Source organism: Crocuta crocuta, unplaced genomic scaffold (genome assembly GCF_008692635.1).
Source record: "Crocuta crocuta isolate KB4526 unplaced genomic scaffold, BGI_CrCroc_1.0 scaffold119, whole genome shotgun sequence".
NCBI lineage: Eukaryota > Metazoa > Chordata > Mammalia > Carnivora > Hyaenidae > Crocuta > Crocuta crocuta.
In genome coordinates, this window is record NW_027551562.1 from 2,694,353 (window position 1) to 2,710,000 (window position 15,648).

Genomic DNA, 15,648 nt, shown 5'->3' on the forward strand with positions numbered 1-15,648 from the left:
TTCGGCATAGACATTAATGATACACTTTCTTGGGGTTTCCCCAGTTTTTCTCTTTCCGTTTCTTTTTTCCATCTATTTGCCTTGTATCTCTTGGCCATTGCCACGGGATCCTCTGGGATACTCTGATGGGCTCTTTCCAGCATATTAATTGGTTCGCCAGCGACCTTCCAGTCATTTCTGGTGGTAAAAGGGTAACTGCCATGCCAGGCCTCCCTGCTCTTCCCATGCCCCCTATTCCGTGCCCACATTCTTCGATGTTCCGGGGGAAGTCATAGTTACAGACAAGCGCGCCTGTCCTTTTAAGAGAGAGGGGGAGGGAGACTTCGCTGCAGAAAAGAAGGTGGTGGGACCCCAGAAGCAAAGCTCCAAGGACCCCTCCCTGGAGCTGGAGGAAAGAGTCACCTGCCCCGGGGCAGAGGCAGCCAGTACAAGCTGAAAACAGCGAGGAAGCAGATTCCCTGAGGCCCCTGGAAAGAAAACGGTGCTTGCTGCCAGCACCTTGATTTCTGCCTCCAGAGACGTAAACAATACACCTGTGTCATTTTAAGCTATCCGTTTGTGGCAATTTGTTACGGCAGCCATAGCAAAGCAACAGTGTTCAATGAATGACTTTCCTCCATGATTGATCTTATGATAGATACATAGATAGATAGATAGATGACAGACACATAGATAGAATTTGCCAATGATTTCATTTATTTATTAGTATAGTACTGTTTTCAACCCAAGTTCACTGAATACAAATGATATAAAGAGTGCTATCTGGATACTACCATTTTATCTTATTTTTTAAAATTTTTTAAATGTTTTTTATTTATTTCTAGGAGAGAGAGAGAGACAGCGTGAGCAGGGGAGGGTCAGAGAGAGAGGGAGTCACAGACTCTGAAACAGGCTCCAGGCTCTGAGCTGGCAGTCAGCACAGAGCCCGACGCGGGGCTCGAACCCACGAACCGCGAGATCATGACCTAAGCGAAAGTCGGACGCTTAACCGACTAAGCCACCCAGGCGCCCCTGGATACTACCATTTTAAGCGAGACTGGTTTCTCCACCCAAGCGTCTAGCTGGAGAACATCATACAGAACACGTCTGAACTGCAGGCCACGTGTGCTTTGAGAACATACACCAAGTGAGAGCGAGAACCGGGAGAGTCTTCTACTAACTATTCTTCTGCCGGCTATAAAATTGCACCATTTTTATCCATTTCAAGGCACTCAGGTGTTTGGCCTTTTTTTTTGTTCTTAAAGAATTTCTTCTCTTCTGTCTTTCATTGCGCACAAGTGAAAGGTAATCATGAGCCCCAAGAAGGCTGAAAACGTGGCAAAGAAAATGGTTCAAAAGTCGAATGTGCTTTCCCGAAGAAAGGCTCTCTCCTGCCCGTTTCCCATGAACCCTCGTGTGTCGTCACCAACTCCCATCAGGAGACTCCTCGGGCAGAATGATGAATCTTCCTTCACTGTATTTTATGTGCAAACTGCAGTTTATTTACTTTCTTATTTATTTATTTATTTATTTAATTTTTGAGACAGAAAGAGAGAGCAAGTGAGAGCGAGTGAGCAGAGGAGGGGCAGAGAGAGACGGACACACAGAATCTGAGGCAGGCTCCAGGCCCCGAGCTATCAGCACAGAGCTTGACACGGGGCTTGAACTCTCAGACCGCAAGATCACGACCTGAGCTGAAGTCAGACTCTAAACGGACTGAGCCCCCCGGACGCTCCATATTTACTTTCAAGCTGGTATTGATTAAGCAGCTCAGCAAGGGATAGGTGTTTGTAGGCAGGCCCAGGAATCTGCATTGTTAAAAGCACCTCAGAGAATCCTCTAGATGAAAATGAACGTAAGAAAACAATGCTTCAGGAAATATGAGGGCACCACTACCCATGTGGTTGGTTCTCCATCACATTTCCCAGCCTGTCCCTTTCAACTGCCAGTGTTTGCATAGGAAAGACAAATTAATATTATTTTCCTGAGCAGATTACAATTATGAGAGCAAAAATGAGATCTTTAGAAAAGAAACATAACCAAATTAAAATGTGTTTTTTTCTCGATTAAGCAGTTGCTCAGTCCCTTCCAATAAAGCAGTTGACTCCAAACAGACGGTGAATCAGACAATTTCTGGATCTTCAGACAGAAGTCATTCATCAGAGACGACACTCCTAAATGGCTGTCAAACTTTGGCAAACCTAGAGCCGAGAAAAGAGAAAAGAAATAGATGATTCATCCAGATAGACAGGAAACGCGGTAACTAATCACCGCATGTGCGCGTGCACACACACACTAGCTTGAGTAATCATAACTAGGAAGAGTAGAACCTCAACTTGGAGTAACTTTTATTTTTATCCCAGCTTGGTGGTCAGTTAACAACCGTTTTATATTGTTTTCTTTCCCCACCTGCACCACTTCCTCTAAAACAGAAATCCTCTTAGGATATCAAGTGAGTTTTCCCCACTGTTCATTCATTCATTTGCCAGCTATGTAAACACACGTTCCAACAGGAAGGAGTAGAGAGAACAGAGGTTGCCCATGTTGTTCCTCTGACGTCATAAACGTGCAAAATGAACCCTGCTGATGCTAACACATTATTGGCAACATGGGACAACTATGATGACCTTCATTTGGAAGGGACCCTTGGGCCACTGGGGAACAATACAGACAGGCCCCAAATGCACAGGCTTTAAATTTAACAAAGAAGCTGGTTGAATGAAAATTGGCTTATGGGATGAAAAAGGCGTGATCTGAGACCTATGAAGTGTGAAAGGATAGGACCCTAATCTAACCTATCACGCACGGTGCCAGTCAGGCATGGGAGGGCTGGTCCACTAGTGTCTGTTGGCCTGAATTAAGTGCTTGCCATCCACCCCCTTAGATTTTCATCCTTGATTGTCGGAGGAGCCTTATGAGTCATCCTTGACTCTCGATATTAATCACCTTGTCTCTGGCTTATTAGCTTCTGGATATGTTTATGTATGAGGGAAAGGGTTGCAAAACCTTTAATATTTTAGAACTCTTGACTATAAAGGAAGTACTTTAAGAAATGGTATGGCAAATACATTCAATTGAATGAATATTTATGGTGTGTCTACTATTCCCTTTTTTTATGTTTATTTTTGAGAGAGAGAGACTGAGAGAGCATAAGTGGGGTAGGGAAAGAGAGAGAGGGAGACACAGAATCTGAAGCAGGCTCCAGGCCCAGGGCTGTCAGCACAGAGTCAGACGCGGGGCTTGAACTCACAAACCATGAAGTCATGACCTGAGCCGAAGTGGGATGCTTAACCGACTGAGCCTCCCAGGCACCCCCGAGGTATGTGCTATTCTCAAGAAATTGAGATGGATACAAAAATGAAGTCGATGGTCCTTGTTTTCACAGGTCTGAAATGCAACAGTATGTGTACAGGAGGCAGGGGAGGGGGCAGCAAACAGGAAAAAAAAATGGAGCAGGAAGAAGGGAAGAACAAGTTAAAGTACGTACACAAATAATCAAAGGAGGAATCTTATTGAAGCTATAGATGAGAGTGTGTAGGATAGAAATATCATCCTAATCCTGATATAATTCCTTTTAGGAGAGTAGGAGGTGCCCTGAAAGCAACAGGTGATACTACCCCCTGCAGGTCAGACACTGGCCTTCCAGGAAGCCTTCCCTCCCCGCTCCCCCCATTCCCTCCTAGTCTGGCACAGTCTCTCTCCTGGCGTGCCCCTAGCCTCTGTGCTAACTCTGTACTTGCACTTAACCATATTAAATGCGACTCCACCTTGCCCTTTACATGTCTCCGTAGACTCTGGAATCCTGAGGTCTTGGCATGGCAACCTTGGCACCTAAGGAAGTGTCTGACCCGTGGGAGGGACTCCAAAAATGTCTGCCAGGCAGAACTAGACACGCAGTGCAGCACAGAACATACCGTAAGTTCTCAACAGAGATTTAGTAAGGTTATGTGATGCCACGTTAGAAATCAAGAGGTGAAGAATTTACAAACCATCTTTCCAGGGCTCGCACAGTTGATGCTCAAGGAATTACATAGACGGGTTGTTAAAAATGAAGACCCCCTCAGACATTTGGATTCACAAGAGCTGGAATAGGGTAGAAGCTCCCAGTTGGTTCTAGAACAGATGCCCCCACGCCATGCTTCAAGAAACTCTGCTCTCATACAGAGTTCTTGAGAAGGTGAGGCTGGTCCTTCTGATTAATCGCACGAGTTCTTCTTAAAACCCCAAGTGAAGGGACTTAATTCACACCATCTGACAAGCAGTGATAGCTGAAAGCTGAGTTATAAAGTGGCTCTTTGGGTGAAAGTCTTTTGTTGAGACATTGTTGGTTAGCCCAGTCCTGAAGAGTGTGACATCTCAGCACAGAAAGCTGAACATGAGTGCAAATGTGCCATTAATGCTGGGCGAGGTATACTTGTGAGTTCTGCGGACACAGAGAGTGACCGGCAGCCAGGGGGAAGGAAATGAGTGTCTTAGAGGACTTTTGAATAAATGTCATTAATACACAAGGGCTAACAAATAAGGGTATCTTGGGAGACCTCAGGACCCAATTTTCTAACTATGAGGTTAAACCAATCTTAGCTATATCAAAATCTGCCCCCAGAAACCTGGAATGCCAGGAAAGGAAGAGAAACATCACTCAAACTGCCATGAAATCAATACTGGCTGTAGTCCTAAACAACATAAATCTTCACTAAGTCCCATTGTGATTTCAGAATTAACACAATGATTTCGTAAATAGGGCGACACGGTGTCAGGAGCAAAGGCCAGTAAACCAGTTTGAATTATAGAGCTCTGTCTCCAAGCTGTGGGAATTGGCTTCTGGCAGCCATATTGAAGAAAAGGTAATTAACACAGTCCATCATGCAGTGGGATGGGGTTTTCCAGACTATTTGAAATTCCGTGAGCCTCTCACCCAGACCCCAATAACCCTTTGAAATATGATGAGCCATGGCTGTCAGCACACAGGGGTACTGTTAAGTGAGTGAGAGATGGCAGAGAAATCACACTTTGTAACTGAGACCATTTCATGGGCAGTTGGCCAGCTCTTTGGGAAACTATAAGATAAAGGCTTCTTAATAGGAGATATTTATAAAGTGCAGTGCTATGAATCTATAAAAACACTTTCACGTGAGACTTAAACGTTTTAAATCCATGATATTTGTTAAGTCCTACTGCCTCGAAGCTTAATTTTATCAATTTTGAAGAATTTGTAAAAGCTTTAGAGATGGGATGAGAAAGCTATTAGGTTTTAACATTAACAGAAAGTATTCTTCAAGACAAATGATCGGGACCTTTCCTGTATGTGGTCCCTGCCATCCATTACTCAGCAAAAAAACATTCTCAGACAGCAGATTGTACTCATCTTTGTCAGGGTGATGATAACACAGTCAACACTTACTGAGCACAGGTGGTGGCTTTGAAATAGTTGGCAAGATTGAGAAACAATGACTTGACAGCATCTTGGATAAGAAAGAGAAAATATTTAAGAATTACTTCAAAACGACCAAAATTGGAATGAAATACAGGGAAGGGATCAGGGGAATCATTTGAGAAATTGTTACTTACAGGCAATAGTTATCATCAACGGGCATGTGAGGACACTGGCTAATCCTCCTCCCAGAAAACATCTGAAACAACAGGACTTTTCAGGTTTCGTAAACTAATTATGCATTTCCAACACATGAGCCAACTAAAGCTTTAGACTAACTAAAGTCTCATGATTTTAAGATTTACTATAAAACTACAGTGACAAAGGGGCCCCCGGCTGGCTCAGTGGGTTAAGCATCCGACTTCAGCTCAGGTCCTGATCTCATGGTTCATGGGTTCGAGCCCCGCATTGGGCTCTGTGCTGACAGCTCGGAGCCTGAAACGTGCTTCAGATTCTGTCTCCAAATCTCTGCCCCTCCCAGCTCACACTTTCTCTCTCTCCCTCTCTCTCTCTCAAATATAAATAAACACTAACATTTTTAAAAAGCTACAGTAATAGAGATAGTATACTAATGGCCAAACGATAGACATACAGGTCAATAAGACAATGGAGAGACCAGAAAAGAACCCATGCAAATATAGTTAAGTGAATCTTAACAAAGGGGCAAAAGAAATTTCATGGAAAAAGGATAGTCTTCCCAACAATGCTGTTGAAACAATACGTCCACATGCAAAAGAATGAGCCTCTACATATGCATCCAGCCGAACACAAAATTTAACTCTTTAACTCAAAACAAGTCATAGTCTGAAATGTAACCACAGAAGTACCAAACATCTTGATAAAACAAAGGAGAAAATCCACATGCCAACTGCTTTACAACCTTACCCAAAAAAGTGTGTTAAAATGTCAGGTTTTCACCAATCTGATGAGTATTGTTTCACAGAGTGGATTTTTTTTTTTTAAACAGAATAATGTCTTTACTGTTGTTTTCAAAACATGAATCACTGTAAGAAATCATAAATACGTACAAAGGGAAAGGGAAATATCATCAAAAAACTCCATTGGCCTAAAGCAGCCATTATTAAATTTTGATGAACACCCTTTTTGACATCTCTTTATATGCATTTTAAAAGTTTGTTTATATTGAGATTTGACAAATGTAAAGCTTTTAAAGTGCACATCTTGTTTTTTTTTTAAACCTAAACTGCATTCACCGCTCAGATCAAGATATAGGATTATTTCTAGCAGTCTCTTTCTTTTGCCATCCTTCCTACTCTTTCCCCCAGAATTAACCACTATTCTTTTATCTTTAATAATGGATTCATTTTGCCTTTCCTTGAATTTTGTAGGTATCTGCAATGATACACTCTATGTCTGAAACTCGTCCATGCTGTTGCCCATGTCAATAATTCTTCTCTTAATCAATCTCTTAAATAATCTTTCCATTTTTCAAATAACTTTAGATATACAGAAGAGTTGCAAAAATAGTACAAAGGGTTCTCATATACCTTTCACCAAGCTTTCCCAATTAAAAAAAATTTTTTTAAGTTTACTCATTTCTGAGAGAGAGAGAGAGAGAGACAGAGCATGAGCAGGGGAGGGGCAGAAAGAGAGGGAGACACAGAATCTGAAGCAGGCTCCAGGCTCTGAGCCCCATGCAGGGCTTGAACCCACGAGCTGCGAGATCATGCTGAGTGGAAGTCAGATGCTTAACTGACTGAGCCACCCAGGTGCCCCTGGATTATCAGCATCTTACACTACTTTGGCACATTGTCATGATTAAGGGACCAACATTGCTGCCTCACTATTAACTCCACATGCCATTTGTACTTTCCGGTTTTTCCCTAATTTACCCATGTCCCACAATGCCATGTAGGATACCTCAGACATTTAGTCATATCTCCTTGGGTTCCTCTGGGCTATGACAGCTTCTCAGACTCACCTTGATTTTGGTGACCTTGACGGGTTGAGGAGTCCTGGCCAGAAAATGTGTAGAATGTCCCTCAGTTTGAGTTTTCCTCCGGCCAGACCGGGGTCCAGAAGACCACAGGGGTCAAGTGCCATTCTCATCACCTCGTATCAAGGGTACGTGCTATCCACATAGTTTATCCCTGTTGGTGTTAACCTTGACCATCTGAGGGCACATTTCCAAGGTCTTCCAAATTTCCTCTTTCCCCTCTTTCCAGGCTCTATTTTTTGGAAGCCAGTTTCTAAGTGCTCACACTCAACGGACAGGTTGTCCAGCTTCCTTCTTAAGAGGCTGGAGGAGTGCGGGGAGGAGGAGGGGAGAGGAAGTATCTACAGGAATTAACCAAAGAGGTACATTTCACTAATAGTTCCGTGAAATAACATAAAAGGTCCCATGATGCACCGCGGTTGGGAAATGCAAAGTTAGATAAAGCCAATCAGTTTTCTTCATGCTTTCATTTCACTGGCCTTTATGATGCTGATGCACATATGATCCTTTGACTTGGGACACACAATGCAGAATCCTACAAATTTATTTTCAGCACAGGACCTCCCCCATTTTTTTGTTCTTTTGGTCCCACTGTGATCTAAAACGACTTACTACTTCTTCAGCCTCATAAATTATCTGGGACGCTTATTTTAAAATACAGATTCTCACTAGATCTAAATCCCTATCACAAGGATTGGGATGCAGGACTTGGTATGTAAAAACACAACTCTCCCAAGTGATGTGAGGTATCTGACCCTCAGGAGGCAGGGTGTGAGAGCAAGCGGCATTTGCTGCCTGGAGCACACGCAGCACGGAGGCCCCAGGCCTGGACCATTTATCCCTGTCTCACTGACTGAACAGTATCAATGATCCCCTGGCACTGAGGGATACAGAAGTGAAGGGGATGCAGAATGTCTCTGCTCTCAGGCAGCTCAGAGTCTTGTGGGAAGAGAGTGATCATTAACATTTAAACAGATGAACACATGATAGGTCAGGTGGTGATCAGTGCTTGGAAGAAAGGTAAAGCGAGGTGTATATGTGGTAGAGAGTGGGATGCCATTTACTCGGTGCTGTCAGGGAAGATCTCCCTGATGACGTGGCATTTGAACAGACTCCAGAAAGAAGTAAGGAACACACGGTATGAGGCTTTCTAGAAAAGACTGTATGAGGCAGAATAAACAGCAAGTGCAAAGGCCCTGAGGCGCGATTGCACTTAGCCCAAAAAGGGCGTGACCATTGCCCTGTAGACTTGGGCAAGAAAAGAATAGGAGGGGCGTGCAGGACACAGGGTAGGGCAGAAACACGCCTATCATCGGGCAAAAGCATCACGTGATCTGAGGAGCTGAGTGGACTTCCCAGGAAGAAACTCTTTATGTTAAGATATAAAAACATAAGGAGAAAGATGGAGTCCCAGTGGGGACTCCAAGTGCCCTTGAACTCCAAGCGGGGTTGCTTAGTTTGTATCTGTAACAGGGAACCACTGAGGATGTGGCTGTGGATGTGAAGGATGAAACATAATAAATTCCAATTTCTAGCAAGATCCACCGGCTTTTGTATGCTTTGTGAGATAATGAGAGGAAGGAAGTAATAGAAAAGGGGGCACTTAAGGGACACAGGCAAATGAACAAATCTTAACCACAGAGCTACCGAAAATGCACTGTGGAATAAGGCAAGGAAATTATCAATCAATTACAGCTTCATTAATTATGGAACACCACTGCATGCAAATAAAATCTGAATCACCTTGCACATGCACAAATGATTACGCACGCAGCCAGCAGAATTGCTTGAAAGGAGCCCTCTCTCCACAAACGGGTTTCTAATAGGAAAAGTAAAAATAAGTCAATTAGAAACCGTTGCTGATAATCTTGGTACAACAAAATTGTACTAAAGTTTCTTTGTTATACACCAACCCCCCCCCAAAAAAAACCCACCACCACCACCACCACAACACAGATACCAAAACAACAGCACAGTTTTCAAATGCATGTCATCTCCAGCAACTTGCCCTAAGTAACAAGATAAAATTATCAAACGTGGTACAGGTCTATTCATTAGGTAATTTCAGCAAAGAATACATTGTTTCTGTCATGACAGAATGATTCTAGTACATAAACAGTCTGGGGCTGGCTTTTTACTGTAATGCTGGGGGACCACTCGGTAGAATGGATGCTAATGTCAGAAATCTAATCCCGATGACGACGATGGTGGTGCCTAAAATTTGCACAGAGCCTGATTCACAAAGCTTTCATACCTCAGTTCACTGAATCAACACAACCGACCCGTAAGGTAGGAACCATTGTCCTCACTCCACACGTGAGAAGACTAAGACTGAGAGATGATGAAGTTCGTTCAAGGTCACACAGCTCTGAGGCGCCAGAGCCAAGATTTCCAAACCACGTCTAGCCAGAACAGAGTGTTTTCCTGAAGTGGGGCAGGGATGGAGGATTGCCGCTTTGCATCCTGGGAGTCTCCAAAGGTCAGAAAAGAGAACATATATATTATGAACTATTTGTCCCTGCACAACTCTGCTATCAGGAAAATATTTCGGTGTTGTAGAGCCATCATGGAGATGATGGCGAGTCCTTCAGTTCTAATCATAGGAGTTAAATCAGTCATGAACCTGAATATTACTCCAATCACCTGAAAGGAATCAGCGCTGGTTGATGGATGATCACATAAAGATCCGAGGCAAAGGATAAACAGGCTTTAACTTAATTTCTGCCCAAATGCTTCAAAAGCTCAATTTTGCAACAGTTGTTTAAAACTTGGAATGACTTTGTGCCGGGAATGTATTTATTTTTGCTATTTATGCTATGAATGAAGATCCAGTCAGCTAACAAAGCCTACTTAGTCCACAATGTGGGTGGAATACTGAAGATTGGCAATGTGGAATATAGCCATTGTGAATGATGGTACCCCAAACGTACAGTTTTTTCATGTATACTGTGAATTAAATAAGTTATTGTGGGCTCAGCTGAACACTCAGCCATCCTTCTCAAGTGTGTTTGTATTTAGCTGACTCTGATTTGACGTGGAATTTGGAAAACATTTCCTCACAGAAACAAGTTCAGCTTGACAAACTGCTAAAACCGTTAGACTTTGAATAAGGAACACAGCCTGGTTTAAATTCCCGTTCTATGAAGATACAATTGTGTGATTTGGTACAAGGTGTGCGCTGGTTCATTCCATCAGTAACTGCTTACTTAGTGTCTAGTTTGGCTTAGCTCAAGTGTAACTTCCTTCAGGAGGCCCGCCTTGATTCCTTCAACTCCCTGTGGCCCTTAGCTGCTCCCTCTCTGCACCCCCATTATCCTTCAGGCATTTCCATCAGCAGCGTTTTCATACTGAATTAAAATTGCTGTCTTCTGGGGCACCTGGGTGGCTCGGTCAGTTGAGCGTCTGACTCTTGATTTCAGCTCAGGTCATGATCTCATGGATTATGAGTTGGAGCCCCGTGTCAGTTTCGGCGCTGCCAGTGGGGAGCCCGCTTGGGATTCTCTCTCTCTCTCAATAAATAAAGACTTTTCAAAAATTGCTGTTTTCTTCCTCTAGATTCCCCCACTAAATTGCAAACTCCTTGAGGACAGTCAGCATCTACCTGAAGCTCTTTGGTAGCAGTGCCCATAGTTTTCTCGGGAGGCACCTCTCCCTTCTCAGTGCCTGGTTCACCTGGAGACTGAGTTCACTCCCAGCATTGGATGGGCTCCCAGCCATTTGAAGCTTCTCAGACTTATGGACAAAGTGATTGCTTTTGTCATGTACATGTGACCCTTCCAGAACCAATGAAACCTGGCCTCTTATTATAACTTGAGAAGGCTCTCCTCTCTTTCCGCTGGACTGGAATCTGGGAAGTTGCAGGCACAAAGCCACCAAGAGCCAAGATGGCTCTTAAAGAGTAAAGACTTACTCTTTAAAAGAGTAAAGCTCACACAGAAGACAAGAGACAAGAAAAAAAGAGATTGACAGGAATCTGAAATCTATGCCTGGAATTTTCATTAATGAACCAATAAATCGTGTTACTGATTAATCCATCTTGAGATGGGTTTCCATCCACCGGAGCTCAGAATATCCTGCCTGACAAAGATGATGTCAGGCACGCCTACATCCTAAGCTGGTAGAACATTGCCTGGGCTGCACACTCACAGCCTACGTGCAAAGGAGATCAAATAGAATCGGATGGAGATCTTGTCCGCCCAGGGCTTCATAGCCAGGTGAAGAAGAGGAAGATAGTTTCCAAAGAGATACAGTCAGGGCGCTAGGGAATCACTGGGATGTGTCACCTCCCCCAGCCAGAAGGGGGCAGACAAGGCCCCACAGAGGTGTTCTTTGACTTGGGCCTTGAAGGAGTAGGAGTCTTCCAGGAATAGCAGGTGGGAGACACATTCCAGACACAACAAAGAACGTGTACAAAGGCCTACTTGACCCGCCTCAACTTGAGCATTCTTATCTCTAAAATGGAGACAGTGCACCTAATTGGTCCAGTGGGCCACTTGCTCTGTGCCACGTGCCACTTGGGCGGGTTGGCATCCCCAGATGACTCAGACACACTGCCCATCCCCAAGGAGCCCACAGCCTGCTGGACAAGACGCAGAAATAAACATGCAACAGCAGTGGAGGAGACGGGCATGAGAGAGCGGAGCCCTGATGGCCAGATGAACACACACATAAAGGGTCAGTTTAACCAGCTCCTCCCCGTAAAAAAGGGTGGGATCCCTGGAGGAGGAGGCTGGGATGCCCCAGCCACCATCTAACCAGTAAAAGCTGCTTTTCTCTGTCATCCCAGCGACCTGGAGGGGAAGTCCAAGAGCCTTTAACACTCCCCTAGGAGCTGATCTGGGAACGAAGTGGAGTGACGCATACGCGTCTCTGGGAAAGTGAGGACGGTCAGTGAAGTGAATGTTCACGGTTTTGTGAAGACAAAGAGAAGTTACTTCTGTTGAACCTCCGTCTTATGTAACCATAATCTCACATATATTTTGAGTACTTATCTACATGACATGTGATGCTAAGTGCTTATTTTAGTCATTACGAGGTAGGATCTAGCTCTCTCCATTTACAGATGAAAATACTGTGTTGAGAGCTCGGTGCACCGCTTCCGAGTTACAGCTCACAAGTGGGGGCTGGGCTTTGAACCTTGGCAAGCTGAGGGCACAGCCTTGCTGCAACACCGGGCGCAAACATGATGAATCCGATGTGGGCAACCTGGAGCTTGAAGACCAGGCTTGTTGAATTTATCTCAGATTTGCTCCTGACAGGAAACACCAATAGCTTTATATCTTTTGACTTGTCCGGGCCAGAGGCATTGCATTAAAGGACTTCCCCCCACTTTTTTCTTTCTTTTCTTCTTGTATGTCAACTACACAGCTAAGTATGGAGAATAAAATACCAGACACCTGGGTACATCCTACCCAGCTTTAGCAAAGCTTAACATTTTGCCAAATGTCTTCAGGGTTTTTAGAAAATAATTAAACGCTGCAAATCCAGTCCTTCCGGTGTCTCTAAGAGGTTGCTCAGAACGAAGGCACCTCCTCTGCGCTGCGGCGCCCCGGCCCCCCCTCCTTGCAGGGCCTGAACCTTCCCAAGTGCACCTTAGTCATCCCTAAGTCATCCCCTGGCCCTGTAAGGAAGAATTCTTTGGGTGTGGCAAAGATTAAAAAAAAAAAAAGAAGAAGAAAGAAAGAAAACAAAAAACGAACTCACTGGCATGATCCAGAATGTTCCCCGGGAAATGTCCGGAAGCCGTCCCTTGAGACTGAAGGGCCCAGTCGTGGGGGTGCTCCGGCGGAGCCCGAGACACAGCGTGGCTGGAGGAGGAGGCTGCCCTTGGCTGCTCGGACTCCCAGGCGTCGGAACACTCGAGAGCCTCTCCTGGAAAAGGCGAAGGGCTCAGTGTGCACATGCGTGTGCAGGGTCCCGGCCTCTGGAGGCGCAGTAGCCGAAGGCCGTCCCCATAGCAACGCTCCGGGGATTTGGGCGGGATGAGTCTCCGGGGCAGGTGGCATTTTAACATGCCCTCGCCTTTGAAGGCTGCAGAGGAAGAGGTTCTTCGGAGCAGAGATGAGCAAAGGCCAGAGGCCTGACGTGAAGGAAGCCCGTTCCACTGTGGTTAGAACCGAGCAGTGATGGAGTGGCTCTGTCCACACACTTCTGCGGCATATTCATTTAGATAAAGTAATATGCGGTTGGGGTATATGGTAAAATCCAGGCGGCCTTGGGCCACCTGAGTGGCTCAGCGGGCTAAGCATCTGTCTCTTGATTTCAACTCAAGAATTCTCTACTTGGGATTCTCTCTCTGCCCTTCCCCTGCTTGCTCGCTCTCCAAATAAAGAAATAAACATTAAAAAAAATCCTGGTGGCCTTGGAAGAAATCATAAAATCGTAGCCTCGGACTCACGTACGGAACTAGAGTGTCTCACCCTTAGTCCCCAGGGGAGTTGAGGGTTGTGGAGACAGATTGGAGAGTGTGTGATGGGTATATGAGTCTCTCATCATTATCACGCCAAACCAGAGCAGACCAACTCCTTCTACTTCTCGTTCATTCATTCAGCAACATTTACTGGATGGGATTATATACCAGGAACCGACCTAGCTGCTAGACTTACAAGCGTGGAGGACATGATGCCTAGGCCCTCGTGTGCCCCCCGTACTGGTGAGGGAGACAGGAAATAGCTACAGTAAGTGTCCTGAGGAAAATTCTCCCTCTGTAAAATATCTGGAAATGCTGGATAACACCTAATCAACATCTTAAACCTTCTTTCTCATTCAGAGAGGCTGTGGTCTGCAGAGGGCCAGACATACATGCCAATAATTCGGATGCAATGGGGTCATTGCTCCAATGAAGGGCAGCAGAAGGCATCCAGGGAGAGGCTAGGAGGGAGAGTCTAGGAGAGAGTATCAGAGTCCGCTGGGGGTGGGGGAGAGGGATTCAGGCAGGCTTCACGCATGAGATGGTATGAAAGTGGAGACTTTATGCCTAGGAGTTCTTCCAGAGAAAGAGCAGGAAGAGGAAAGGCCAGAGAGAGGAGGGGGAGGAAGGGAGGAGGGGAAGGAGGAGGAGGAAGAGGGAGGGAAGAGCAAGAGAAGAAGGAGAGACATCAACTTGAGAGAGAACATGGCAGGGTGGTTCCCAGAAGCCCAAGTTCCCTTCGGAGGCTGGAGGGGGGAGCCGGTGAGTGTGGGCACTCCCAGCCGGTGATTCTGGCTGTGTGGTCAGGTCACAAAGGGCCCCAGGGGTCCCACTCAGGAGCTGAGGTTTGTGCTGCGGGGAGTCTGGAGCATGAGTGTAACGGGAGCACTCCTGTGTGATGAGAGGCTCCCAGCCCCATTCCGGGAGCTGGTAGTGATTGCTGAGCCCCAGGAGTCATGTGGGGTCCTCCCGTATCAGGTCCTCCGAACTTCTTCTCCCCCCTCCCAGAGACATTTGGCAATGTCTGAAGACGTGTTTGGCTGTCACAAATGGGGGTGGGGAGGATTGCTCCTGGCATCTAGTGAGCAGAGAACAGAGATGCTGTTAACATCCTATGGTGCACAGGACGGGGCTGGCAGTGAAGCGTTGTCCAGTCTCACGTGTCAGTAACGCAGAGCTGGTGAAACCCTGTGGCAGACGGAGCAGACCCAAGCGTAGAAGGAGTCTTGATCATTAGTGCCCTTTCAGCAGCTCCAGTGAGCACTTAGGAGCAGAGAACATCTGTATTTTCCTGCACTTTCTACCTCTTCCTGATTGCCCCGACTCTTGTCAAAACGCCCTGCGCTCCGCCTTCTCAGGGCAAATCACAATTGATGATTTAGTAATTGTTACGGAAACACATACCATAGAATGCGTAATTTGTGCGATTTTTGTTTAACATCTGCCTCCCGGACTGGACTAAAAGCCCCAGGAGGAAAGGGCCACTTCTCCTGCCCCGGCCCCAGTCACCAGCAATATTGCTTAGTGTGTTGTTAGCGTTCACTACGATCTGTTAATAAACAGAGAGTCCTGGCGGGAGGCGGGGAGGTTGAGACACGTGAAGTCGCTGTAACAACTCAGGCCACCGGAACGGGGCCATGGTAACCACAGAGACTGGGGGAGGGGGGGGGTCAGCGCTCACCTTCGCGGAGGCTAAAGCTGATTTGAGGGGGAGGCTTCAAGCGGGGAGAGCGGCCTCCTATCCAGGCTGGTGGCGCTGCCCTCCCACTCAGCCTGGATACTGAGCACATGAGCGGGTGCTTTGGGACCGGGGAACTTCTGCCAATCGCTCAGTCTCCCTCCCACCATCCCGCCCACAGCCTGTGGCCGCCT

At 45.9% G+C, this 15,648-nt stretch overlaps 1 protein-coding gene across 2 annotated transcripts in view; it reads right to left on the reverse strand.

The window, feature by feature from the left end:
• Positions 1 to 2,089: 2,089 nt before the first annotated feature.
• The window catches only part of TMEM71 (transmembrane protein 71), a 32,016-nt gene continuing 18,457 nt past the window's right edge, over positions 2,090 to 15,648 (reverse strand). Inside the window, exons 6-10 of one of the 2 annotated variants that reach the window (XM_077749952.1) lie at positions 13,071 to 13,238; positions 9,111 to 9,186; positions 5,548 to 5,609; positions 5,381 to 5,441; positions 2,090 to 2,180 (exon numbers count right to left, since the gene is read on the reverse strand). In XM_077749952.1, coding sequence (XP_077606078.1) covers positions 2,165 to 2,180; positions 5,381 to 5,441; positions 5,548 to 5,609; positions 9,111 to 9,186; positions 13,071 to 13,238 — 383 coding nt within the window. In that variant the 3' untranslated portion in view covers positions 2,090 to 2,164. Of the gene's footprint in view, positions 2,181 to 5,380; positions 5,442 to 5,547; positions 5,610 to 7,598; positions 7,709 to 9,110; positions 9,187 to 13,070; positions 13,239 to 15,648 lie in introns of those variants that run through there. The other variant, XM_077749953.1, reaches the window with a different exon arrangement.